General features: G+C 39.0%; 1 protein-coding gene across 1 annotated transcript in view; it reads left to right on the top strand.

The window, feature by feature from the left end:
• The window catches only part of C15H11orf53 (chromosome 15 C11orf53 homolog), a 48832-nt gene that overhangs the window by 23992 nt on the left and 3045 nt on the right, over positions 1 to 21795 (top strand). The window contains exon 2 of the mRNA XM_030918659.1: positions 13281 to 13475. Within this exon, the coding sequence (XP_030774519.1) occupies positions 13281 to 13475 (195 nt within the window). The remainder of the gene's footprint in view (positions 1 to 13280; positions 13476 to 21795) is intronic.

Below are 21795 nucleotides of genomic sequence, written 5' to 3'. Positions count from 1 at the left end.
CATAAGGAATATTCCTGACAAAGCCTATCTATCATGGAGCCTACATTCTAGAGGAGAGAGCCAATAAACAAACAAGTTTAAATTATGCCTAACAATAAAAAGTACTATGGAGAAAACTAAAAACCAGAGCAAGACAGCATGGGAGAAGGGAGTGGTTCTAGTTTTTTTTTTTTTTTTTTTTTTTTTTTTTTTTTTTTTTTTTTTATCATTGCTGAAATTTCTTTTTTTTTTTTTTTTATTATACTTTAAAGAAGTTGATGTATGAGAGCAAATCTACACATAATTACGTGGTGATTATTATAATGATAAATGAGGTCAAGGTTACATGTACAGTTTGGTGTCTGGAACCTTTTTAGCATCTCTGTTGCCATTTGCTTTCCCGTGGAGCATTATTAGGAATATTGGTGAAAAGTGCTACCCAGAAATAGTGCCAGCCAGCTCTGATCTTGTCTAAGAGCGTAAAATTGTATCTCATTTTTAGGGACTAGGTAAAGTGTATGTTGGCATTTTAAAAATTACCATTACTTCACCTGGACCAATGATTTCTTTTACTTATATCCACTAATTATTTTCATTCTGAGACTTTAAATCACCACAAACCTAGCCAGACCTCTTTGTCTAAAGTAAAACAGCTCTATTAGAGAGTTGAACATTAATATTAAATAGTTCTTGTGCATCCATTAGTGATTTTTGTTCAAACTCAATAATGAAGTTAATTACCCTCTAGTACTCAATGAATGAGACTTAAGAAACAAATGCCAGACTCTTTTAGCACATACAGTACTCCATAGGCTTTGGCAGATGCCTTCATTAGAGTTGAATTTTGGTCCAAAAAGAACCTATAATTCTTTATAGGATTTGTGGTTTAAAAATTCTAGTTAAATTTAAATCATATGTTAGCCTATGATTTTAGCATCATGTTAGCATATGATTTTAAATTAACTAGAATTTTAAAACTATGCTAAACTTTAATAGATCACTAAGGTTGATGGTAATAAAGTACCAGAATCATTTCTCTGCTTCTTCAGAACGGATGTTATTCTTGTGTTCTCAATTTATTTTTGTGGTTATTGTTTGCTGAGATAATTGTTAAAACTATATTATTTGAATATTGAAATTAAATGATGCTCTTTGTTGATTGTGAAAAAAAAAAGAAAAGGATTGAAATTGTACTACATTTAAAAATAATTCTTAATATGAAATAAACATTTCACAATAAAAAAAAAAGAAAAAAAAAAGAAAAAAAAAAAAAAAGAAAGACAAGTGCAGACACCTTCAGATTTGTGCATTAGAATGCCCTAGAAGTTCATTTAAACTACAGATGTTCTTCTTGAGAAGCAGTTCTCAAACATTCCTATTTCAGGACTCCTTTATTCTCCTATAAATTATTGAGGACTCCAAGAGCTTTTTTACTTAATATGAGTTATAGCCACATTATTTAATAAAAATCAAAACTAAGAATTTTAAAACGATTCATTTAAAAACAATAATAAATCATTACAGGTTAACATAAATAAACTTTTAATTTAAAAATATGTTTTACCAAACCAAAACAAAGATTGAATGAGAAGAGTTGAACTGCTTTGCATTTTTGCAAACTTTCTTAATGACTAACTTCATAGAAAACAGCTGGATTTTCATATCTGCTTCTCCAATATCAGATATCAAAATCTGTTGTGATATCACTGAGTTTTCTCTAGAAAACTCGCCTGTACCTTCATGAGAGAATAGGAGAATAGAAGGCAAATGACCAACTAGTTTTATTTTGAAAATAATTTGGACTTTTGCAAAACCCCTCAACCAGTCTCCAAGACTCTAGAGTCTCTAGAACATATTTTGATTCTAGAGTCCATTGGTCTGACATAGGGCAAGAGTACCAGAGGCACAGCTAAGCTTGAGAACCACTAGATGATACCCACTGGAAGTCCTGAAATGCCACGTGTCGTACAAATCTACAATGCATAGGAAGATGTCCAGGAACTCTAACTCTATTTAGGACTGGGAGGTAAAACCAAAATTAGGTTAAGCAGCAATTGTGAGTAGTTGAAGATGAATGAGAGGAGTGCCAGAAAGTACCTAAAAATTGGTTTTTAAAAATTTTTTGCTCCAGGAGAGCTGACAACACTGACTATGTATCAAAAAGACTCTTTTTTAAAAAATGAGAAAGCTTGTTTTAAAACATAACTATTCAGGTCCTACTTCAAAAGATTCTGAATTCCACAGCAGCGGGAGCTGGACAACGGTATTATTAACCAGTTTCACAATTGATTCTGATATACTAATAGGATTAGGGACCTCAGCTATACATCATGTATTTATGTTTTAGACATAATAAAAAGGCAAACGAATTGTATTAAAGTGACATTAATTGTGATTTCTATTCCTAATTGAAAACATTTTCCTAGAATTTTCATCTCCACCTGAAAGATAAAAACCATGTACCCATAACCTAAGTATCACAGGCATAGTACCTACTGGCAAATATAGGCTTTTGCATACATACATATACACATACATATTATTTTTAAAATCTAACTCTAAACTAAAGAGGATGGAAAATTTCACTGTTAATCATAAAAGAAATAAGAGATTCCTTGTTTTCATAATAAACTTTTAAGAGAGTTTGTTCCTAATGGAAACCCATTCGTGGGGAATCAAAATCTTCATGGAAGGGGAAAAGTACCTTCATATATCATCTACATTGAGGATGCAAATTGTAGAGAAACACACACCAAAGGATTTGCATTTAATCAAATCTAGAGCAAGACATTTCAGAAGCATCACTACCGTGTGTAGAGGGCTTTCCCACCAGGGTCAGGCTGAGCTTTCTAGGAGACCAGGACCCCTTACCAAGGAGTGAACACCACTCACAAGAAATTCTGCACTGCTGTTAAGAAGAAAACCCACCAGAAACATCCAGAATGGAAAGTGGTAAGTCAGCGTCAAATTATCATAGTTTTAAAAATCTTTAATCCTAATTTTTATTTTTGATAACACAAAGTCATAACATAAAACAAAGATTAAGGAGAAATCTCCTAACTCTGGCCTAGAACATATAAAAATATAAAACACAGATCAAGGACTAGCTATTTAGAACTCTTGGTAACATTTTCCTAATTCTAGTTACATTTAATTACTAACTGTTAGATTTTGTTTTGCTTCATAGAGTTTACAGAGATATTCTGAAAGATCAACTCAATTGAACATTATTTTCATAAAATGAGGACTTGAATATCAAAGCATTCTTTTCAATATATAGTGAAATTTTATGTTAACAATTTTCAGTAAGCTCTCAACTATAGAGAAAGTGCAGAAGAAGAATTCACATTCATATAGAACCTGAAACATCTTTTATTCATGCATCTTGCTTTAGACTTTTAAGGCTAAGAAGCGAGGTCATTCTATTTACATATGATAAGGAAGAGTCTGAGCTGTTATTTCATGAATTCAAACTGCATATGGATCTTTCCCCGGTTGTTCATTCTGGGATACAAATGTGAATGGTCAACAGAGAGCAAAGCCCACCTGTTCAGGAACAAATTTAAGATTGAAAACGTCAGCACTTTAAATGTTAACAAATGATGACAGCGGGGACATTTCAAATATGCCTTGTAAAGTACCTTAAAAGAAAAATTAATATTTTTTAAATGCCATCATTCTTCAAAGTCTGAACTCAAAAGATAAGAAGATAGAAAGAGCCCTAAGAGCATCTATCTTCTGCAGCATAAAATTGGTTATTAACTGTGGCAATTTTAAAAAATTAATAAATTGTATTGTGTATACTTGAGATTCACAGCATGTTATCATATACATAGATAGTAAAGATGGTTACTATAGTGAAACAGATGAATACATCTATCATGTCACTTAGTTACTTTTTTGTGACAAGAGCATCTAAAATCTACTTACTTACAAAAATCCCTAATGCACTGCAATGTTCTTAACGATAGTCCTTGTGTTGTACATTAAATCTCTAGACTTTCATCCTATATATTGGCTACTTTGTATTTTCTGATGTACATCTCATTTCCTCCCCAACCCCAATCCTACCTATGGTGACCAGTTTTATTCTTTATATATTTGACCTTTTTTCCCCCTAGATTGCACATGCAATATTTTGCTTTCCGTGTCTGGCTTGTTTCACTTAGCATAATGTCCTCCACTTCCAACCAAGTTGTGGCACATGGCAGGATCTCCTTCTTTTTAAGTCTGAATTTTATATATTCATACACACACACACACACACACACACACACACACAGACATCATATTTCTTTATTCATCCATCAACAGATGGCTGTTTAGGTTGTCTCCGTATCTTGGTTATTGTGAATAATGCTGCAATGAACATTGGAGTACAGCTTTTTTTACAAGGTGTTAATCACACCTTCTTTGGGTATTGGATTCAACTATGAAGGTACATTGGGAGGGGTTTGTGGATACCTATGGTGTGGGCAAATCAAACGTCAAAATATCCTAATATGTTAACTGATTTGACCTTGCATCTTTAAAAGTTAGTCTTTATTTTAAGTTTAAGACTTCATAAATAGGCCAGGTGCAGTGACTCATGCCTGTAATCTCAGCACTTTGGGAGGCTGAGGTGAGCGGATCATGAGGTCAAGAGATCGAAAACATCCTGGCCAACATGGTGAAACGCCGTCTCTACTAAAAACACAAAAATTAGGTGTGGTGGCACACGCCTGTAGTCCCAGCTACTTGGGAGGCTGAGGCAGGAGAATCGCTTGAACCCAGGAAGTGGAGGTTGCAGTGAGCTGAGATCGTGCCACTGCACTCCAGCCTGGTGACAGAGCGAGACTCCATCTCAAAAAAACAAACAAACAAACAAAAACAAAAACAAACAAACAAAAAAAGGTTTCATAATGTGTATTATTTTCTGCTTAATAAGGGATGCCCCCAGCACCAGAGCTGGTACCTGAGCCAGACGCTGACCCAACACACTATATTGCCATTGCACTGTCCAGGACCTGATTCTTGGCATTTCCCTGACAGGCAGAGAATGGTCAAACATAGATCCATCCACCAACGACCCATTCAGGATTTTAATTCTACTCTGTCTTGAATGACAGTGTAGCTACATTCCAGTGTCACGAGGGACTATAATTCAGAGAGACATTCTCTACCATCTTAATTGTGTCGTTGTCCATCACGTAACTCAGAATATAAATTCTTTATTTCTAAAGTTATGGGATGATTTTGCTTTTTCTTTCTTTGTCTTTGTTTGAACTATCTCTTTATTCCCTTACGTAAAGTCACAAACCCTGCTTAAAAACATTAAATAATTTAAAAACAGTAACAGGTACCTCGGAGAATGTCATCAAAAATAGTAAAATAAGAAGGTGCCTTGAGTGCCATAAGTGTATTTGATCATTAACAACAAACAGTTTAAAAATCACCTGCATTTTAAATGATAAATTGATTTCAGAATATGTGTTTGATTTGATGGAGAAAATGTGTAATTTTGAAAAACAATCTTAAGGTAACATCACCATTAAATCTACTATGGACCAAATTCTTCATCATTAAAGTAAATGAGAAGAAGGAGATGACGTGACTGAGACAATTTGTTGCATGGACACAAACACAGTCCTACAGTGCAAAAAAAACAAAAACAAAAACATCTTTTTCCAAATTCTAAAGGATGAGTTGATTCCTATTAAATTTGCCTGTGCTTTCTTTCCGGAAGCACATGTCTTTGTTTTCTTAACAACTGACCTGAATGTAAGTTTGTATCTAGAGTATTTGAATAAAAACTCTTAAGCTCTCCTGGTGTATGCAGGTGTGGATTCTTTAAATAGACACAATGCACAAGGGAAAAAAAATGTTTCGAAGTAGGAATCCTGGTAAAATTTTTAAACTCTAAATATCATTCCTCTCCGAAAAAAAAAAAAAAAAAAAAAAAGGTGGGAGGTGGGAGGTGGGATAGATTGTGAAACTTTCAGAATTCTCAAAAACATGAAGAATACTCAGCATGATATTTTAAAGAATTTGTACCAGTTTCCATTGCTTTGTTCAAATTTACTTTAATTCACCTTTTGTGCTGCTGCAAAATGTAAGCACTCACTTACCTGTACCCCTGCTTCAGAGCTCGGTTATCCCAGCAGTCCTGGTTTGTTACTACCCAAACTCCCATGAAACCCCAGAGAAAGATTTCACCCTCACCTCTTAGGAAACTGCTCTTTCCCATTTTTCTAAAGACCTTCACCTTTCCAGACTCCACGGTCTTTCTTACCTTCGTTTTCCTCAACTTCTCTAAGGCATTTCTTTTATTTCATAAGTATTTGTTGAGCACCTACTAAATACCAGATACTTGACACCACTGAGTATTCCTTTCTCTCTAACGCTCTTTCATTTTCCTGATGCTACTACTCTGGTACATTCCTACATTTCTGGTCTCTCCTCCCTGCATGCCTCTCCCTTGAAGTCTTTCTCTGTCCCCTCTTCCCCTGGGTAGCAGAATGGTAGCATTTCCCAAGGCTTCAGGCTTGAATTTCTACTCTTCTCTTGCTACAAAGTCTTCCTTGGAGAACTTTACTTTCTTAGCTTCAATTACCATAATTCTAAAGATGCTTCTTAGATGTACAGTTTTTACCAGGTCCAGGTTCTCATATCTCCAGGATATTTTTATTTTTTATTTTTTCATGTCACCACAACCTCAAAGTCAACATATTAAAAACTGCACTCTTCTTCCCCCGTCAAAACCGACTCTTTCCCCAACCTTCTTGACTTCTGTTATTCATCATAGCGCTGTTTTTTGGTGTGTGTGTGTGCATGTGTGTGTGCGTGTGTGCGAGTGTGCGCATGTGCATATGCGTGCGTGTGCGCACGTGTGTGCACATGTGTGTGCATGTGTGCGCATGTGTCTGCACGTGCGTGTGTGCACTCATGTGTGTGCGCACGCATGTGTGTGCGCATGTGTGTGTGCATATGTGCCTGTGGGTGTGCATGTGTGTGCGTGCGTATGCACGTGTGTGCACGTACACGTGTGTGCACATGCATGTGTGTCAGCATGCATGTGCGTGTTTGTGTGTGCGCGTGTGTGCGTGCGTGTGCATAGGCATGTGTGTGTGCGCATGTGTGTGTTCGTGTGTGTGTGTGGTGTGTGCACGTGCGTGTGTGTGTGGTGTGTGGATGCGTGTGTGTGTCCATGTGTGTGTTTGCATGTGTGTGTTTGCGTGCATGGTGTCTGTGTGTGCATGTGTGTGTGTTCATGTGTGTGCATGTGTGGTGTGTGTGCATGCGTGTGTTGCGTGTGTTTGCGTGCATGGTGTGTGTGCGTGTGTGTGCATGTGTGTGCATGTGTGGTGTGTGCACGTGCGTGTGTGTGTGCGTGTGTGGTGTGTGTGCGTGCGTGTGTGTGCGTGTGTTTGCATGCGTGGTGTGTGTGCGTGTGTGTGTTGTGTGTGCGTGTGTGTGTGTTTGCGTGCATGCTGTGTGTGCGTGTGTGTGGTGTGTGTGCGTGTGCATGTGCGTGTGTCTTTTCCCTTGAAAGGTCTCTTAAATATGTCCTTTCCTTGTCATTTCCAGTGTTTCTGACTAACCTCCGTTTTACCATTTCCCACCCTCTCGGTTTTCTCATCCCCAGCCCATTCTCGAATCTACCCTCAGACTGAACTTCCAAAAAATATAAGAGCCATAATACTCTTCTGTCCAAAAAATTTAGTGGTTTCCATACCTTACAACATAAACTGTAAATTTTTGCAGCCAACTTTTTAGACCTTTAACATGTCCATTATTTTCAACCAAAAACAAATGTTTTCAACAAATATTTACTGAAAGCTTCCTGTGTTCCAGGCACTAGCACTTGGGATGCATCCATGAGTAAAAACAGGCAAAGCCCCCACTTTGTGGAGCTTACATTCTAGCAAGAAGCAGACAGACAATAATAAATGTACTCCATAAGGAAATGACATAGGACATAATAGAGTGGCAAGTGCAGCACAGACAGAAAAACTAGAGTAGAGTAAGGGGATCAGTTATATTTTCTGGGGAGGATGCAACTTCAAGTATGTTCTCCGTGAGAAGATGACATTTGAGCCAAGACTTGAAGGAGGCAAAAGCATTTAACCATGTGGATAATGGGGAAAAGAGTACTCCAGACAGTAGAGACAGCCAGTGCAAAAGTCTTAAGGCAGAAGTGTGCTTGGGGCACTTCGGAAACGCTGGGGTACAGTAAGCAAGGAGATGAGTCTTAGGAGATGAAACCCTGTTTCAGGGAATAGGGTCATGTAAAGTCATTATGAGGACTTCGGTTCTTCCTGTGAGTGTCATGGTGGACCACTGTAGGGTTTAGAGCAGAGCAGTGACACAGTTGAACTTGCTTTTTCCAAGGATCACCCTGTCTACTGTGTTGCAACTAGACCAGGGCAGGGTGAAGGTGGAAGCAGGAAAACCAGTTGGAAGGCTGCTGCATTATTATAGAAATTGCAGTGGATGGAGCCTGGATATTAGCGGAGAAGTAAAGAAAAGTCAGCAGACTCCGGATATATTTGTAGGTAGCACCATCAGGAATTGCTAAAGAATAGACTGTGAAAGATGAGAGAGAGGAGCTTAGAATGACTCTATAGCTTTGGGACTGAGTGACTCCAAAGACGGGCTGCCATCAACTGAGATAGGAAAAGTTTCAGATAAAACAAATGTGGAAAGGAAGAATGGAGTTCATATTTGGACGTGTGGAGTTTGAGATGTCTACTAGACATCCAAGAATAGATGGATATCCAAGACTAAAGTCTACATCTGGGCTGGAGATACCCATTTGAAATGCAATTACATCTATATGGCACTTAAATCTAGTATCTCCAACTGTACTCATTCCTTACCCCTGCACACATCGTTTCTGCTTTCTGCCTCTTTGTTCTTGCTCACAGATGCCTGCTGTCTACAAGGCTGTTCTCCTTCCTCCTAACCTGTCCACATGCTTCTCAATCCAGCCTGTCGCATCCCTTCCCACAAAACTTTCATCAACAATCCAAAGTGTACTCTTCCCCCTCCCCTGCTCTTTCACACGTGAATGTCTGATTTCTCTCACTAAAATAAGATCTCTTTGAGGACATCTGCTATATGTTCTAAAGTTATTTTGCATCCCCTGTGGCATATAGCCCCATGCTTTGCACTAAGTCCGTGCCAACTGGTACATAAGACTGATTGTTTCATGACAAAACTTCAGAAGTTTTCATCTGGATATTTGCCATCTCATGAACTTTATTCCTCTATTAATCACCATGTGGTTATTTGTTAAACTTATTTAGAATAGGTGTATTTCCCCTAGGCTTTTTGGCATACACATAAAGTATAGATTGCTAATTCAGATTAAAATCATCAATTAAAAAGCACTTAAAAAAAAAAACCAAGGCAGAGACAGTCTGCAAATACACAAAGGATCCAGCCTGGACCTCCTCAACTCCCAGGCCCTCCTCCTTCCCAGAGCTGTCTAAGTCCACACCAACCTCAGTAAGTCAGACACTCCCCTTCTTGCTCAGCCAGGACTGTGTAGATTAGAGTTGACCACCCCACCTCCACAGGAACCTTCTAAAGGCCTTACTCATATGTATATCTTGGTTCTCCAATGTCAGAGAGCATCAGAATCACCTGGAAGGCTAGTCCCCACCCTAGGGTTTCTGATTCGGTACATTTGGAGTAGGGTCTGAGAATTTGCGTTTCTAGCAAGTTCCTAGTCAATGCTGATGCTGCTGGTCCAGGGATCACATTTGAGAATGACCAATGTATATTCTTTGACTTGTCTGTCTGGCTTTGACCCCTGCCTGGTTCTGCCTGGTTTGGAGTTGCTCTCCTACACCAGTCTGCTTGATATGCACTAGAGCCATCATAGTCACTGGCCGTACCACCACCCCACCCACACCCTGACTTTCTGTACTTCAGTCTCAGAAGTTGAGGGTCAATTTGTGCCCTTGGCCTTAATTTCTTTCTGCCTTTTCGAGACCTCTTTCCATCATTTTGTCTCTCTCTTCTAAACATTTAGCCTTCCCTCTGTCCTGTTCAAATATTTTCAACTCTCTCCCACTCATAAATACATAAATAGATATAAGAACATAAGCAAACCTCTCCTTGACACCATAATTCTCTCTAATTATCACTCAATCTCTTGTTTTCCTTTCTCATTCAAACTTCAAGAAGAAATAGTCTCCCCTTCCTGTGTCTGCCTCCTCCATTGACATTATTATCTGCCTTCCAGCCACCCAACACTTCTGAGTTACTCTTGGTAAGCTCAATGCCAACCACTGAATTGAAAGCAAGAGATGTTTTTCTGTCCTTATCTTCCTGAACTACTCTGTTGCCTCTGACTTTTTTTCTTTCTTTCTTGAAATCTCTTCCCCAGATTTCTAGGATGCCTTATGCCCCTGGTTTTTCCTGTTTCTTCTCCAATTAGTCTTCCCATATCTTCTTCATAGGGTTCTCCTCTCCTCCTCTGACAACCATTCAAATGTGATGTTCCCCAGGCTTCCATCTTTAATCATTTAGTCCAGAGCTTCCAAACCTGTGTGTTGGAAATCAGTGTTATAGGCATTACAAAGATACTGATCCTCTCAGCTCTTGGAAGTAGACTGGCCTGTTCACCTCAGTATGCCAGGTGCTCATTATTCTTTTCTATGTGTGCCACCATGTGACTTCATCTTTCAATCACTCCCCTAAGGGATTTCATCCTCTTTCTTGGTTTCATTACCATCCACATCACGATGGTTCTGAAACTTACGTACTGAGAGCAATTCCATGGTGCAGACTTGAGCTTCACCTTTGAATCTTCTTCTCTCTCGTGTTTAAATAATGTTCAAACCTGTCTGATCCTTGCCCTCCCATCCACCAGTACTCAGACCCCATTTAGCTCTTGTCTGGATTTTTCTAGAACGCTCCTGACTGATCTTCCTGCAGCTTTGTGATTCCCAAAACCACCTTCCTCTCAGCTGCCAGAAAAGTCGATCTAAAATGCAAATGAAACCAATATCACTCTCATTCTTAAAAGCCCCCAATGGCGCATTGCCTACAGGATGCATTCCAAACTTTTCCCTATACCAGAAACATCATAATTGACCCCTACTCATTTCCCCAGCCTCACTTCCTGCCACTTCCTCTTTCTGTCCTTGCCTCCAGGACTTTGCCTGTGCTGTCTTCCTGCCTATTTTGCCATCACCACACACACCCTACCTTGCTTTAAACCCCAACTCAGGTATCACCTTGTCTTCCCTGAGTCTCTCTCCCCCCTACAAGGAAGTGATGTGTTCTGGGTTTCTCTGACTATCCTAGGTATATTTCTGTTCTTGCAGTTAGCACGTTTGCATCACAATTATTTTATTTTAAAGTATTTCTCTCCCCACTAGACAGCCATGTTCTTTTGTATCCCCAGTTCTGACACACAGAAAACACTCAACAAATAATCGATAAATCAATGTGGCCTTAGGATTTTCCAAAAGTAGAGCATCACACACAATTCTGGAAGCAACATTTAGATTCCTTTGGAACAATCATAAGGTCAGTAAGCTTTAAATTTGAAGCTGATTTCAAAGAAGTATTTCAAGCTTCTTTAATTATAACATATATAGATCAAATCCTGTCAAAATTAGACCCAAATGATGATTCAAATAACTTTGTTTTGCTGAAATAAGGCTGCATGTGGCTTTACTTGAATTAAATAATACATTGTCTTGGAACCTGGATTTGTTTTTCTTCTTCATTTTGTATCGGTGTTTTGTATGAAGCTTGTTAGTTACATGTATGTCCTATTTTTGCCTTCTGATCCTCTGAAGACAGCTAAGAAGAGGTGATCATACCCATTTTACGCATGAGGAAAATGGAACTGAGAGATTATTATTGTTCCAAGCTAGTGACTAATGTGTAGTTGTGATTACCAGCAACCTCTTTTCTCCAATGCACCATACTACCTCTGGTTGTAGCTTTCATTTCCTTTCTTCCTTCTTTTCATTCTTTTCGAGTCAATCTTTTCAGTCATTTTTGAGTCATTGCATTGAGTCAATGCAATTTGACTCATAAATGAAATATATTTTAGAGTATCTACAAATTCAACCAGATTAGAGATTAATTTTGGTTATGTGCCTCATACATACATTTGTTTTTATATTCTGCTATATACACTGATACTGAGTTCTGTACCAGCTGAATTTGCTGGTAAGCCAGCAACACCTCAACTATAATGGATTTAATTTTAATTAAATGGAAGTTATCTAACCTACTACAGAACAACAATTATAGAGTTAGAAAACATCTTAGAATTCCTCTAGTAGAACCACTAATTCGGTGCATAAACACTTTCTAGAATAGGCCAAACAAAAGATTCTCTTATTATTTCCTCACCATCCTCAGTAATAAGTTTCTCACTATGCCTAGAAGCAAGGCTATCAATTTTAGAACTTTGGAGAAATGTTTTTCTCTATAGTCTGTTATCTCTCTGTAATTCCCTCATGATGAAAACAGCAAATTTTTCTGGTTGTTGATACTACAAACTGACCTAAGTCTGGATTCCAGCTCTATTGCTTATAAGCTGCTATGAGACCTTGCAAATAATTTAGTCCCAGACCTCAGTTTCCTCATCTGTAAAACAGATCAAATGAAGTAATACATGTAAATTACCAAGCACTACAATGTCTTCAGTAAGTGAATATAGTAAGTGCTCAATAAATATCTGTTAAATGAATGAATGATTCCTTATTTATCCTCTGCCTTATTTCAAAGCAGTAACTCCTCATGTTGAATCATCGATTTTCAAAAACAAAACATATTTATTTCATGCAGTAAACCAATAACAAACAACTTTCTTCTTAAGAACATTATCTTCTTAAAACTCCTGTTGACCTGCTCACTCCCAGCAGGTATAATAGGGCAGGAATACTGTTATGCTGTAACCTGAATCATACAAATCTAACTTCTACCTCATGCATTTAGAAGCATCATTCCAAGTTGCAGCCAATCCTTAGTCTTGTGATTAAAGCATAAATTGTAAACCTTGACAGAGTAAATCTTGACAAATCAGAGTTCAAGGAAGGGACTTTGAAGAGCTGTTGTGTAGATGATGGAATGGTGTTTCTGTCACTTGTAGAGCTTAGATGAGTCTCTATCAAAGACTAAGAGACTGGGCTCTATTGAAGCCACTCTATCAAAGCCACTTCAAATCCAAGAATTCTAGCATTCTATCAAGAAAATGACATCACAATGATCAGCCCCTAAATACGTCCTATGGGAGGTTAACCTAATGATTCCATCCACATTTGTTGTGACTATTCCATTTGCTTAAGTCCCAGGAGACCACAGCAAACGAGTGTATCAAGGTGTGAGAGTGAAGCATACAGTCAAAGATCTCCTGGCTGAAAAACGATCCAGGCAGACAAGTAACTCAAGACTTAATGTAAGTTCCAATTTAACACATTCTGAGGTGCTTGCAGGTTCTCTCTCCTCTCCCTTTATCCACACACCAATCCCCCACTTTCTGGGTCTGATATTCTCAAAGCAAAGCCTTCCTTTAACTGGCATGCAGTACAGAATCACCCCATGACTGACGATCTCTCTCTCACTTAGTGGTGCCAGCATTTACACCTTAACTTACACTCCCTTTACTTCAATCTCATCCTAGTCTACTTTATGCTGGTTTTCATGCCCTTTTTGAAAGAGTTTTCATGTCTTTATTCATCTGCTATTGACTATATGCCCTTGGAAACAGAATTCCTATTCCCTTATAACTGGATGTCACGTAAATCACAGTCAATAAATGCTGGTGCTCCTCCTGACTGAGAAGCCTGTGGAGTGAAGGAACACCAGTAGAGAGGGGCCCTGGCCCTTGCCGGGAACCAGTCATGTGGCCCTGGGAAAGTCACTTTACTCTTCTGGGCCCAATATGAAATGAGTTAGGCAAAATGACCTCCGGGGTCCCTTCCAGCTATAAATATCTCTGTTATTAAAATTATGGCATGTCTGTTAGCAGCCAGCAGGAGCACCAGGAGCTCTGTGATCTTACTGGCTGGCTACTGTGGTTCACGGCAATTAAAAGATGATGTATCCTGACTTTTTCATTTCCCCAAGCCATGGATTACCAAGGGCTTGGTTGGTGGGAATAATACTCACCTTCATCCACATAATTGTTATTCTAAACCCAACAGAGATAACTTAAAAAAAAAATCTTCTCTGTAACATGCAAAATCAGATTTTAAAATCCTAGCAGGAGACGTTCTGAGTCTAAAATCTTCATCTGCCATCCGTGTCTTTATAAATAGTTCTACTGTGTACCCCAAATGTTTAAGTAGTTACATCAGATCTCAGAAATGATTTTAGAATGGCAATATCATTTGGTTACCAAGATCAACATATAAACACCTATTCTATCAAGTAAAATATAATCACATGAATGTCAGGCATTTGTTGGCACCAGCTGGGTGCAGGGCATGACAGCCGATGACCAGAAATAAATGAGGCAACCATGTCCAGTACCTAGTGCAGGGGCTGATACACAGCAGGTACTGGTTCTTCCAGCATGTCTGCTGAGAATGTTGGCACCATGTTCAGCTCTGCTCCAAAATCAAACTCCTGGGACATGCTTCAAATGAACGTTCAATTTCCTCCCATCCAGGAACAGCTTTTATTGCATATTTTATGTTATCTTTTCTTTTTTTTTTTTTTTTTTTGAGATAGAGTCTCACACTGTTGCCCAGGCTGGTGTGCCGCGGTGCAATCTCGGCTCACTGCAACCGCCGCCTTCCAAGGTCAAGCGATCCAAGCGATTCTCCTGCCTCAGCGTCCCAAGTAGCTGGGGTTACAGGCGCCTGCCATCACGCCCGGCTAATTTTGTTTTTTTTTTTTATTTTTAGTAGAGACGGGGTTTCACTATGTTGGCCAGGCTGGTATCAAACTCCTGACCTCGTGATCCGCCTGCCTCAGCCTCTCAAAGTGCTGGGATTAGAGGCGTGACCCACCACGTCCGGCCATTATCCTTTCTTTTAAGTCACCACTTCTCTTCTAGTTAAACAAATGGAGCTTATCTGCTACAGAGAAATCTGAAAAATTGGCTCCTTGTCTGCTCCTAGTTCAGTGCTTCTCACAGTGCCTGCTCAGAATCACCTGGGGTGTGTGATAAAAATATCAATACAGCAGGGCACAGTGTCTCATGCCTGTAATCCCAGCACTTTGGGAGATTGAGGCAGGCAGATCACTTGAGGTCAGGAGTTCCAGACCAGCCTAGCCAACATGGTGAAACCCCATCTCTACTAAAAATACAGAAATTAGCCGGGTGTAGTGGTTCGTGCCTGTAATGTCAGCTACTCAGGAGGCTGAGGTGGGAGAATCATTTGAACCTGGGAGGCAGAGGTTGCAGTGAGCTGAGTTCATGTCATTGCACTCCAGCCTGGGCAACACAGTGAGACTCTGTCTCAAAAACAGTAATAATAATAAAAATAAAATATCAATCCAAATCTAGTCTCTTGAAAGAGAGAGAGAAGGAATTCAGAATCTACTTAAAATGAACCACAGCCTCAAGTGGAATCATATGGGTTACTTGACCACAGTAACTGCAACTAACATGAGACAGCAACTAAATTATGAAAGTTGATGAAAGTTTCAGGCAAACTGTCAATTGGAAAGACAAGAGTTGCATGTAAGGGTAATATCCACCATCAAGGAACAAACATGGTGTCTGCCCAGGGTGAATGAGTGTGTAATTCAAACCTTGTATCATTATCAATGCCTATATACAAATGATAAGGCACTATACCAGAGTTAGAGAAAAAGGAAATTTCCATTAAAGAGCATGAAGGCATATATCCAAATGGTGGATATACTTTTTTTCTTTAAAATTTACCTAACATGACTTCTTGCTCAAGATCTGTGGCTATCAAGTCACAGGTTTTGTTTCCTTTCTTTATTTTTTGGTGAGTTTTTACTTTTTATAAAATGAGACACTCTAAACTTAATTAATAATAAACCATATTATTTTATTTCATTTTAAAATACAGATCCCTGGACCTGTCCCATGTCTACTATTATTGGGTTGGAGCCAAGCCATGGTCATTGTATCATTTTTATACAAGCTCCTTGGGTGGTGCCTTTGCACATCATTGTTTGAGAACTTTGCCATAGAGCAAAGAGCAAGTGTCTAAGCCTCACATGTCACAGCCAAGGTTTTTAATCTCTCTTCAGATAAGAACTTGCTGAGCTCTTGCTATTGACCCAGTGACACTGGGTCTCTTACAGAGAAAGTGGATACAAGAAACATATATAATACATAGTTCATGCCACTGAACACCAAATAACCTGGTGGAAAAAAAAAATACTTACATATTTGAAAAATACAAGAACTTAGCAACCAAGCCCTAGACTGAATGCTGAAGACAAAATACCAGGCAGGATAGCCATATAATATGATGACTATAATAACATTTATGTAAGGACAGTTTAAAGTGCGCTTTCTCATGTGTTGTTGCATTTGATAGACACACTTAACCCTCGGATTGATATTTACACAGTTTCCCAGTTTACAGATGAGTGCATTGAAAACAAGAGAAGGGAAGTAATTATTTCAAAGCTGCACAATTTACAAGTAGCAGATGACTCCTAATTCCACATTCCTTTTTTTTTTTTTTTTTCTGAGACAGAGTCTCACTTTGTTGGCCAGGCTGGAGTGCAGTGGCATGATCTCAGCTCACTGCAACCTCCACCTCCTGGACTCAAGCAATTCTCCTGCCTCAGCCTCCCAATTAGCTGGGATTACAGGCGTGTGCCACCATGCCAGGCTAATTTTTGTATTTTCAGTAGAGACGGGGTTTCACCATGTTGGCCAAGCTGGTCTCGAACTCCTGATCTCAGGTAATCCACCCACCTCGGCCTCCCAAAGTGCTGGGATTACAGGCATGAGCCACGGCACCCTGCCCACATTCCATATTTAAAGGGAATGGCCAGTGGGGACTAGAGTAGAATAATCTCTGATACATGCAAACAAAAGGGTTTTTTCAAAAGAAAATATACCATGTAGAGACAACTTCTAGAACAACAAAAGTACGCACTGGCTCTAACCATGGTAGTTATTCTCAGGCATCAAGTGCATAGATGGTATGAACTCACCCTTAACTTCCTGTCCCCATCATATTATCCAGCATCTCAACACTAGTAGCTTACACTCATCCTCACTTCACTGACTTTTTAAATTCAGATAATTAAATGCATAAAGTCCCAAAATGCAGTTATTTGGACTTTAGACATTTGCATGAATTGCCCTTACTGTCCACTTACTGATGTTTCATCCTCTCAACCACTACTCTAGATCTGTAAATCTCAAGGATATCATATGCATTAGTCATCCACTCTCAAGGGCCTATTTCTGTCCCTGTTGCAAATGCAACCCAATAAGAAAGAATCACGGAACATCATGTTATGGGAGACACTGTGGGGCTCTGATTCGATGGCTCATACTGAGACCACCTCCTCTCTTTCATACCAATGCACTAGGACACAATGATTCTCATATCTCAAGTAAGTTCAGTCAGAGAAGTTATTCATTAGACATGCTCAAAATTTGTAGCTAACAGCATGAGTAATGACCAGTCAGAGGCCCTACCATATGGTTTACCATAAGCACATTGTGGTAGGTTAAAAAATGGAGCCCCAAGATCCCATGTCAAATCCCTGGGACCAGTGGGTTCTGCTTTATACGGCAGAATTTGTGGTTAAGTGAAGTATCTTTAGAAGAGGCCCTTATCTGGCATTATTTAAGCGAGCTCTCAGTATAATCACAAGCATCCACAAGTATCCTCCCTCACAAGGGGGAGTTTTGAGAGAGAAACACACACCAGGGAGAAGATACACAAAGGAAGAGGAGGCAATGTGACCACTTAAGCAGAGATTGGAGTGATGAGGCCACAGTTAAGGAATATCTACCAGCAGCCACCAGAAGCTTGAAAAGGCAAAGGCAAATTCTCCTCTAGAGTCTGATGGGCTCACAGCCCTGCTAACACCTTGATTTTGGACAGAATTCCAGAATTATGAGAGAACCAATGTTGCTAGTTTTAACCCATCCTGCTTGTGATAATTTGTTACAGCAGTCCTAGAAAACTAATACTCACATATTCTGAAAACTATGTCCCCCACCCCTCTGGATAGGCGTACTTCAGGAGGTATCTATTTGATGCCCAAATTGCTGCTCTTTTATTTGTGATGACACTGATAAACTTATACAAGACTCTGTTGATCCATTTTTACCGCAGTTTCCCTCATGAACATCTGTTTTTGATACCATGAAATGTTTCTCACATCTTTGCAGTAGGAACAAGAAAAAATATCCCTTGCATCAAAAGAGACTTTCACCAAAAACTAGAAATTAAAACCACTTCTATACATTTTAGCTATAATTCTGTGGTTTTACAACTATTGCTATGTATGTCTATTTTTAAATAATGGCTTTTCTTTTTTCTTTCTTGAATTTTTCTGTTATTCTTTACCACACTACTAGATCTTCTACTAAGATATATAAATGTGAGCCATTCACCACCATCTAGTGCCAAATACACACACACACACACACACATATAAAGCTCTGATTGCTGCATTTTTTCAACTACACCATTTCAATTGAGTTCTATAAAAGCTAATCATTGAATTATTTTCAAATAACATCATAAAATTCAATAACCTCTTTATTATATGTAGAAAAAAAAGCAATAAGCCTAATAGCCACAATTTTTCAGCTTTGTTTTGAAAGTTGGTGAGTGATTTTCAGACCATCGTTCCTTTTAATCAAGTTTTTCTTAAGCTATCTTATGGATTTATTTAAAATTGTTGAATATACATCAGCTGGCATGAGGGGAAAACACGTAAAACCTGCTGTGTAGAAAAGGAAATCAGCTTGGAATTGAAACTGTTGGGGAGATGGGGAAGTGCCGTGTGGTACAGGGGAGGTTAAGATTGAGCCTAAGAATCAGGGTTTGGTGTTCCATTTATTTTGTTGATTTATGGATAAACTAACAGCTCTCTCGCTCTGCTCATTCATCAAAATGCTATAGCCAGGAACAATAAGAAAATAGACATGAAAGTTCCTTCAAGTTAATATCCTACATAAACCTAAGGAAAAATAAATGAAGATTTCTGCCTCTGTTTTTATAAGGTCTGAATTGAGGAGAATGTTAAGGAGAAATATCCCAAGTGAGAAACAGATTTGGATTATAACAGCCTTAATTTTTACATGCTCTACATATAGAAACCAAAAGTGAACTATTTCTACACAGCGTGACTCTTGCATGCAGATCTCAAGTTTTTGCTTTTCAAATCAGAATGACTTACAGTTATTTTCTTTCTGTACATTATCCTAAATTCTTACATTTAAATTTGCTTCTAAAATCTTGACACCAAGGGCATACAGGATAAAGCAATATTGTCAGCTGGGTTTCTCGGTTACTAATCTTTCCTAATTATTTTGGAGGGTTAATATTACAAGCAATGGAAAGAAGTATGACAATAGTACGTATTTGATGGGAAATTTTGGAGGAACAGAAGGTAAATAGGCACCATTCGGTGTGTTTATGACATAGAGCAATTGCCATAAAGTTGGGCAGACTCTAACTGTAGAACAGATGTGCATTGTCTTAGTCCCTAAAACCATCTGTCCTTCCAGCAGGACTGCTAGTTGGACCTTTGCTTAGTTCCACATTCAGTTGCTGCTTCGCTATACCAATCATGTGCACAATTCAGTTACCACCAAGTGTAAACATTGTGATGTCCAGATCTGGGATTTGCATTTGGACTTTTTGTGAAGTATTAGGAAGGAAAAATACATGCAATTGGAAGCTGTATATTCTATCATCTCAAAGTTTCTTTGATTTCCCTGAAACTTTGGGTAACACATCTCTCCTCTACCAAAAGAGAAGCTGCTCCTTCTTTAGTCTGTTTGAACCCCTCCTTCTGGCTGCACATGGTCTTGGGTAATTCTCTTCTCTTCTCTGAGCCTCAGTGTCCCTGTCTATAAAAGCGGAGAGTTGGGCTACGTGTCTAAGATTTCTCTAGCTTCTGTGTTTATTTTTTTCAAATAAATTTTACTGTGTATAACTGATGTTTGCAACATGACCCTTATGGGATACATATATGTAGCAAAATTGCCACTATAGTGAAGCAAATTCATATATCCGCATCTCATCAGCCTTGATTTATATATACCATACAAGTACAGACCAAAATTTAACTATTCCCAAGTGGTCTGTTTTTTTTCATTCCAACCTCAAGTGTTCACTTTTTGAATCATTATTACTTACTGTTACTTAGTTACTTTTTGTGGCAAAAGCTGCTAACATCTACTTATTGAACAAAAATCCCTAACACAATTCAACTTTATTAACTGTAGTCCTCATGTTGTACCTTTTATTGCTAGACTTGTTCATCCTACATAGCAGCTACTTTGTAGCTTCTGAGTTAATCTCAGTATTCACTTTTGAGACTTAAATTTTTTAATGTTTATTCCATTTATTTATCTCTGTTATTTTCATTATTCATACTTCAAATATTTCCATTTCTTTAAATATTTAAATCCTAATCTCATTGTTTAGGATTTAAAATAGACCCGAGTCTCAGCTTTTACCCGATTTGAAGCACCTCTGAGCTGATGTTTCAGATTACTCTGTTGTCTGGGAACCTACAGCACTTAGGTTTACTGAAGTTCTTTTTTTTTTTTTTTTTTTTGAGATAGAGTCTCGCTCTGTCATCCAGGTTGGAGTGCAGTGGCGCGATCTTGGCTCACTGCAACCTCCGCCTCCTGGGTTCAAGCGATTCTTCTGCCCCCGCCTCCTGAGTAGCTGAGAATACAGGCGAGTGCCACCATGCCCAGCTAATTTTTGTATTTTTAGTAGAGACGGGATATCACCATATTTGCCAGGCTGGTCTTGAACTCCTGACCTTGTGATCTGCCCACCTCAGCCTCCCAAAGTGCTGGGATTACAGGCGGGAGCCACTATGCCCAGCCTGAAGTTCATATTCTAAGACACAGAAAACACAGCATAGCGAAGAGTTTGGGCTCTAGATCCGGATGACCTGAATTCAAATCCCAGCTCTGCCATTTGCCAACTGTGTGGTAACAGTAAAGTGACTTAACCTTGCTGCTAAAGGAAGATAATAACATCTACCTTGCAAGGTTATCCTAAGGATTACATTTAATATTTGCCAAGGGGTTGACACATGGTAGGTGCTCAATCAATGCCATTGCTATTAAACACTCAACTGCATGTGAGGAGTGATGTTTGTTAGAATTCAAAACAATATAAGAAATTCATTGCCCTTAAGAAATGTACTGTTTAGTTAGGGGTAAGAAATTATAAGTGATTAAAAATAAAAAGATGGCTTTGCTCCAAGTGCCAAAAGAGTTGAGTGTGACCATCGTAAACATGAGGGAGGTTCAGAGGAGGGAGAGCAAAGCATGAAGCAGATAGGTAGAAAAAGACTTATTGGGCCAGGTGCAGTGGCTCACACCTGTAATCACAGCACTTTGGGAGGCCGAAGCAGGCAGATCACTTGAGGTCAGGAGTTTGACACCAGCGTGGCCAACATGGTGAAACCCCATCTCTACTAAAAATACAAAAAGTAGCCGGGTATGGTGGGGTGCGCCTGTAATCCCAGCTACTCAGGAGGCTGAGGCACAAGAATCGCTTGAACCTGGGAGGTGGAGTTTGCAGTGAGGCGAGATTGCACCACTGCACTCCAGACTGGGTGATAGAGCAAGACGAAGGAAGGAAGAGGAAGGAAGGAAGGAAGGAAGGAAGGAGGAAGGAAGGAAGGAAGGAAGGAAGGAGGAGG

Source organism: Rhinopithecus roxellana, chromosome 15, assembly GCF_007565055.1.
Source record: "Rhinopithecus roxellana isolate Shanxi Qingling chromosome 15, ASM756505v1, whole genome shotgun sequence".
NCBI lineage: Eukaryota > Metazoa > Chordata > Mammalia > Primates > Cercopithecidae > Rhinopithecus > Rhinopithecus roxellana.
Note: the sequence above shows the minus strand (reverse complement) of the source record. Positions and strands in the feature narration are given on the sequence as shown.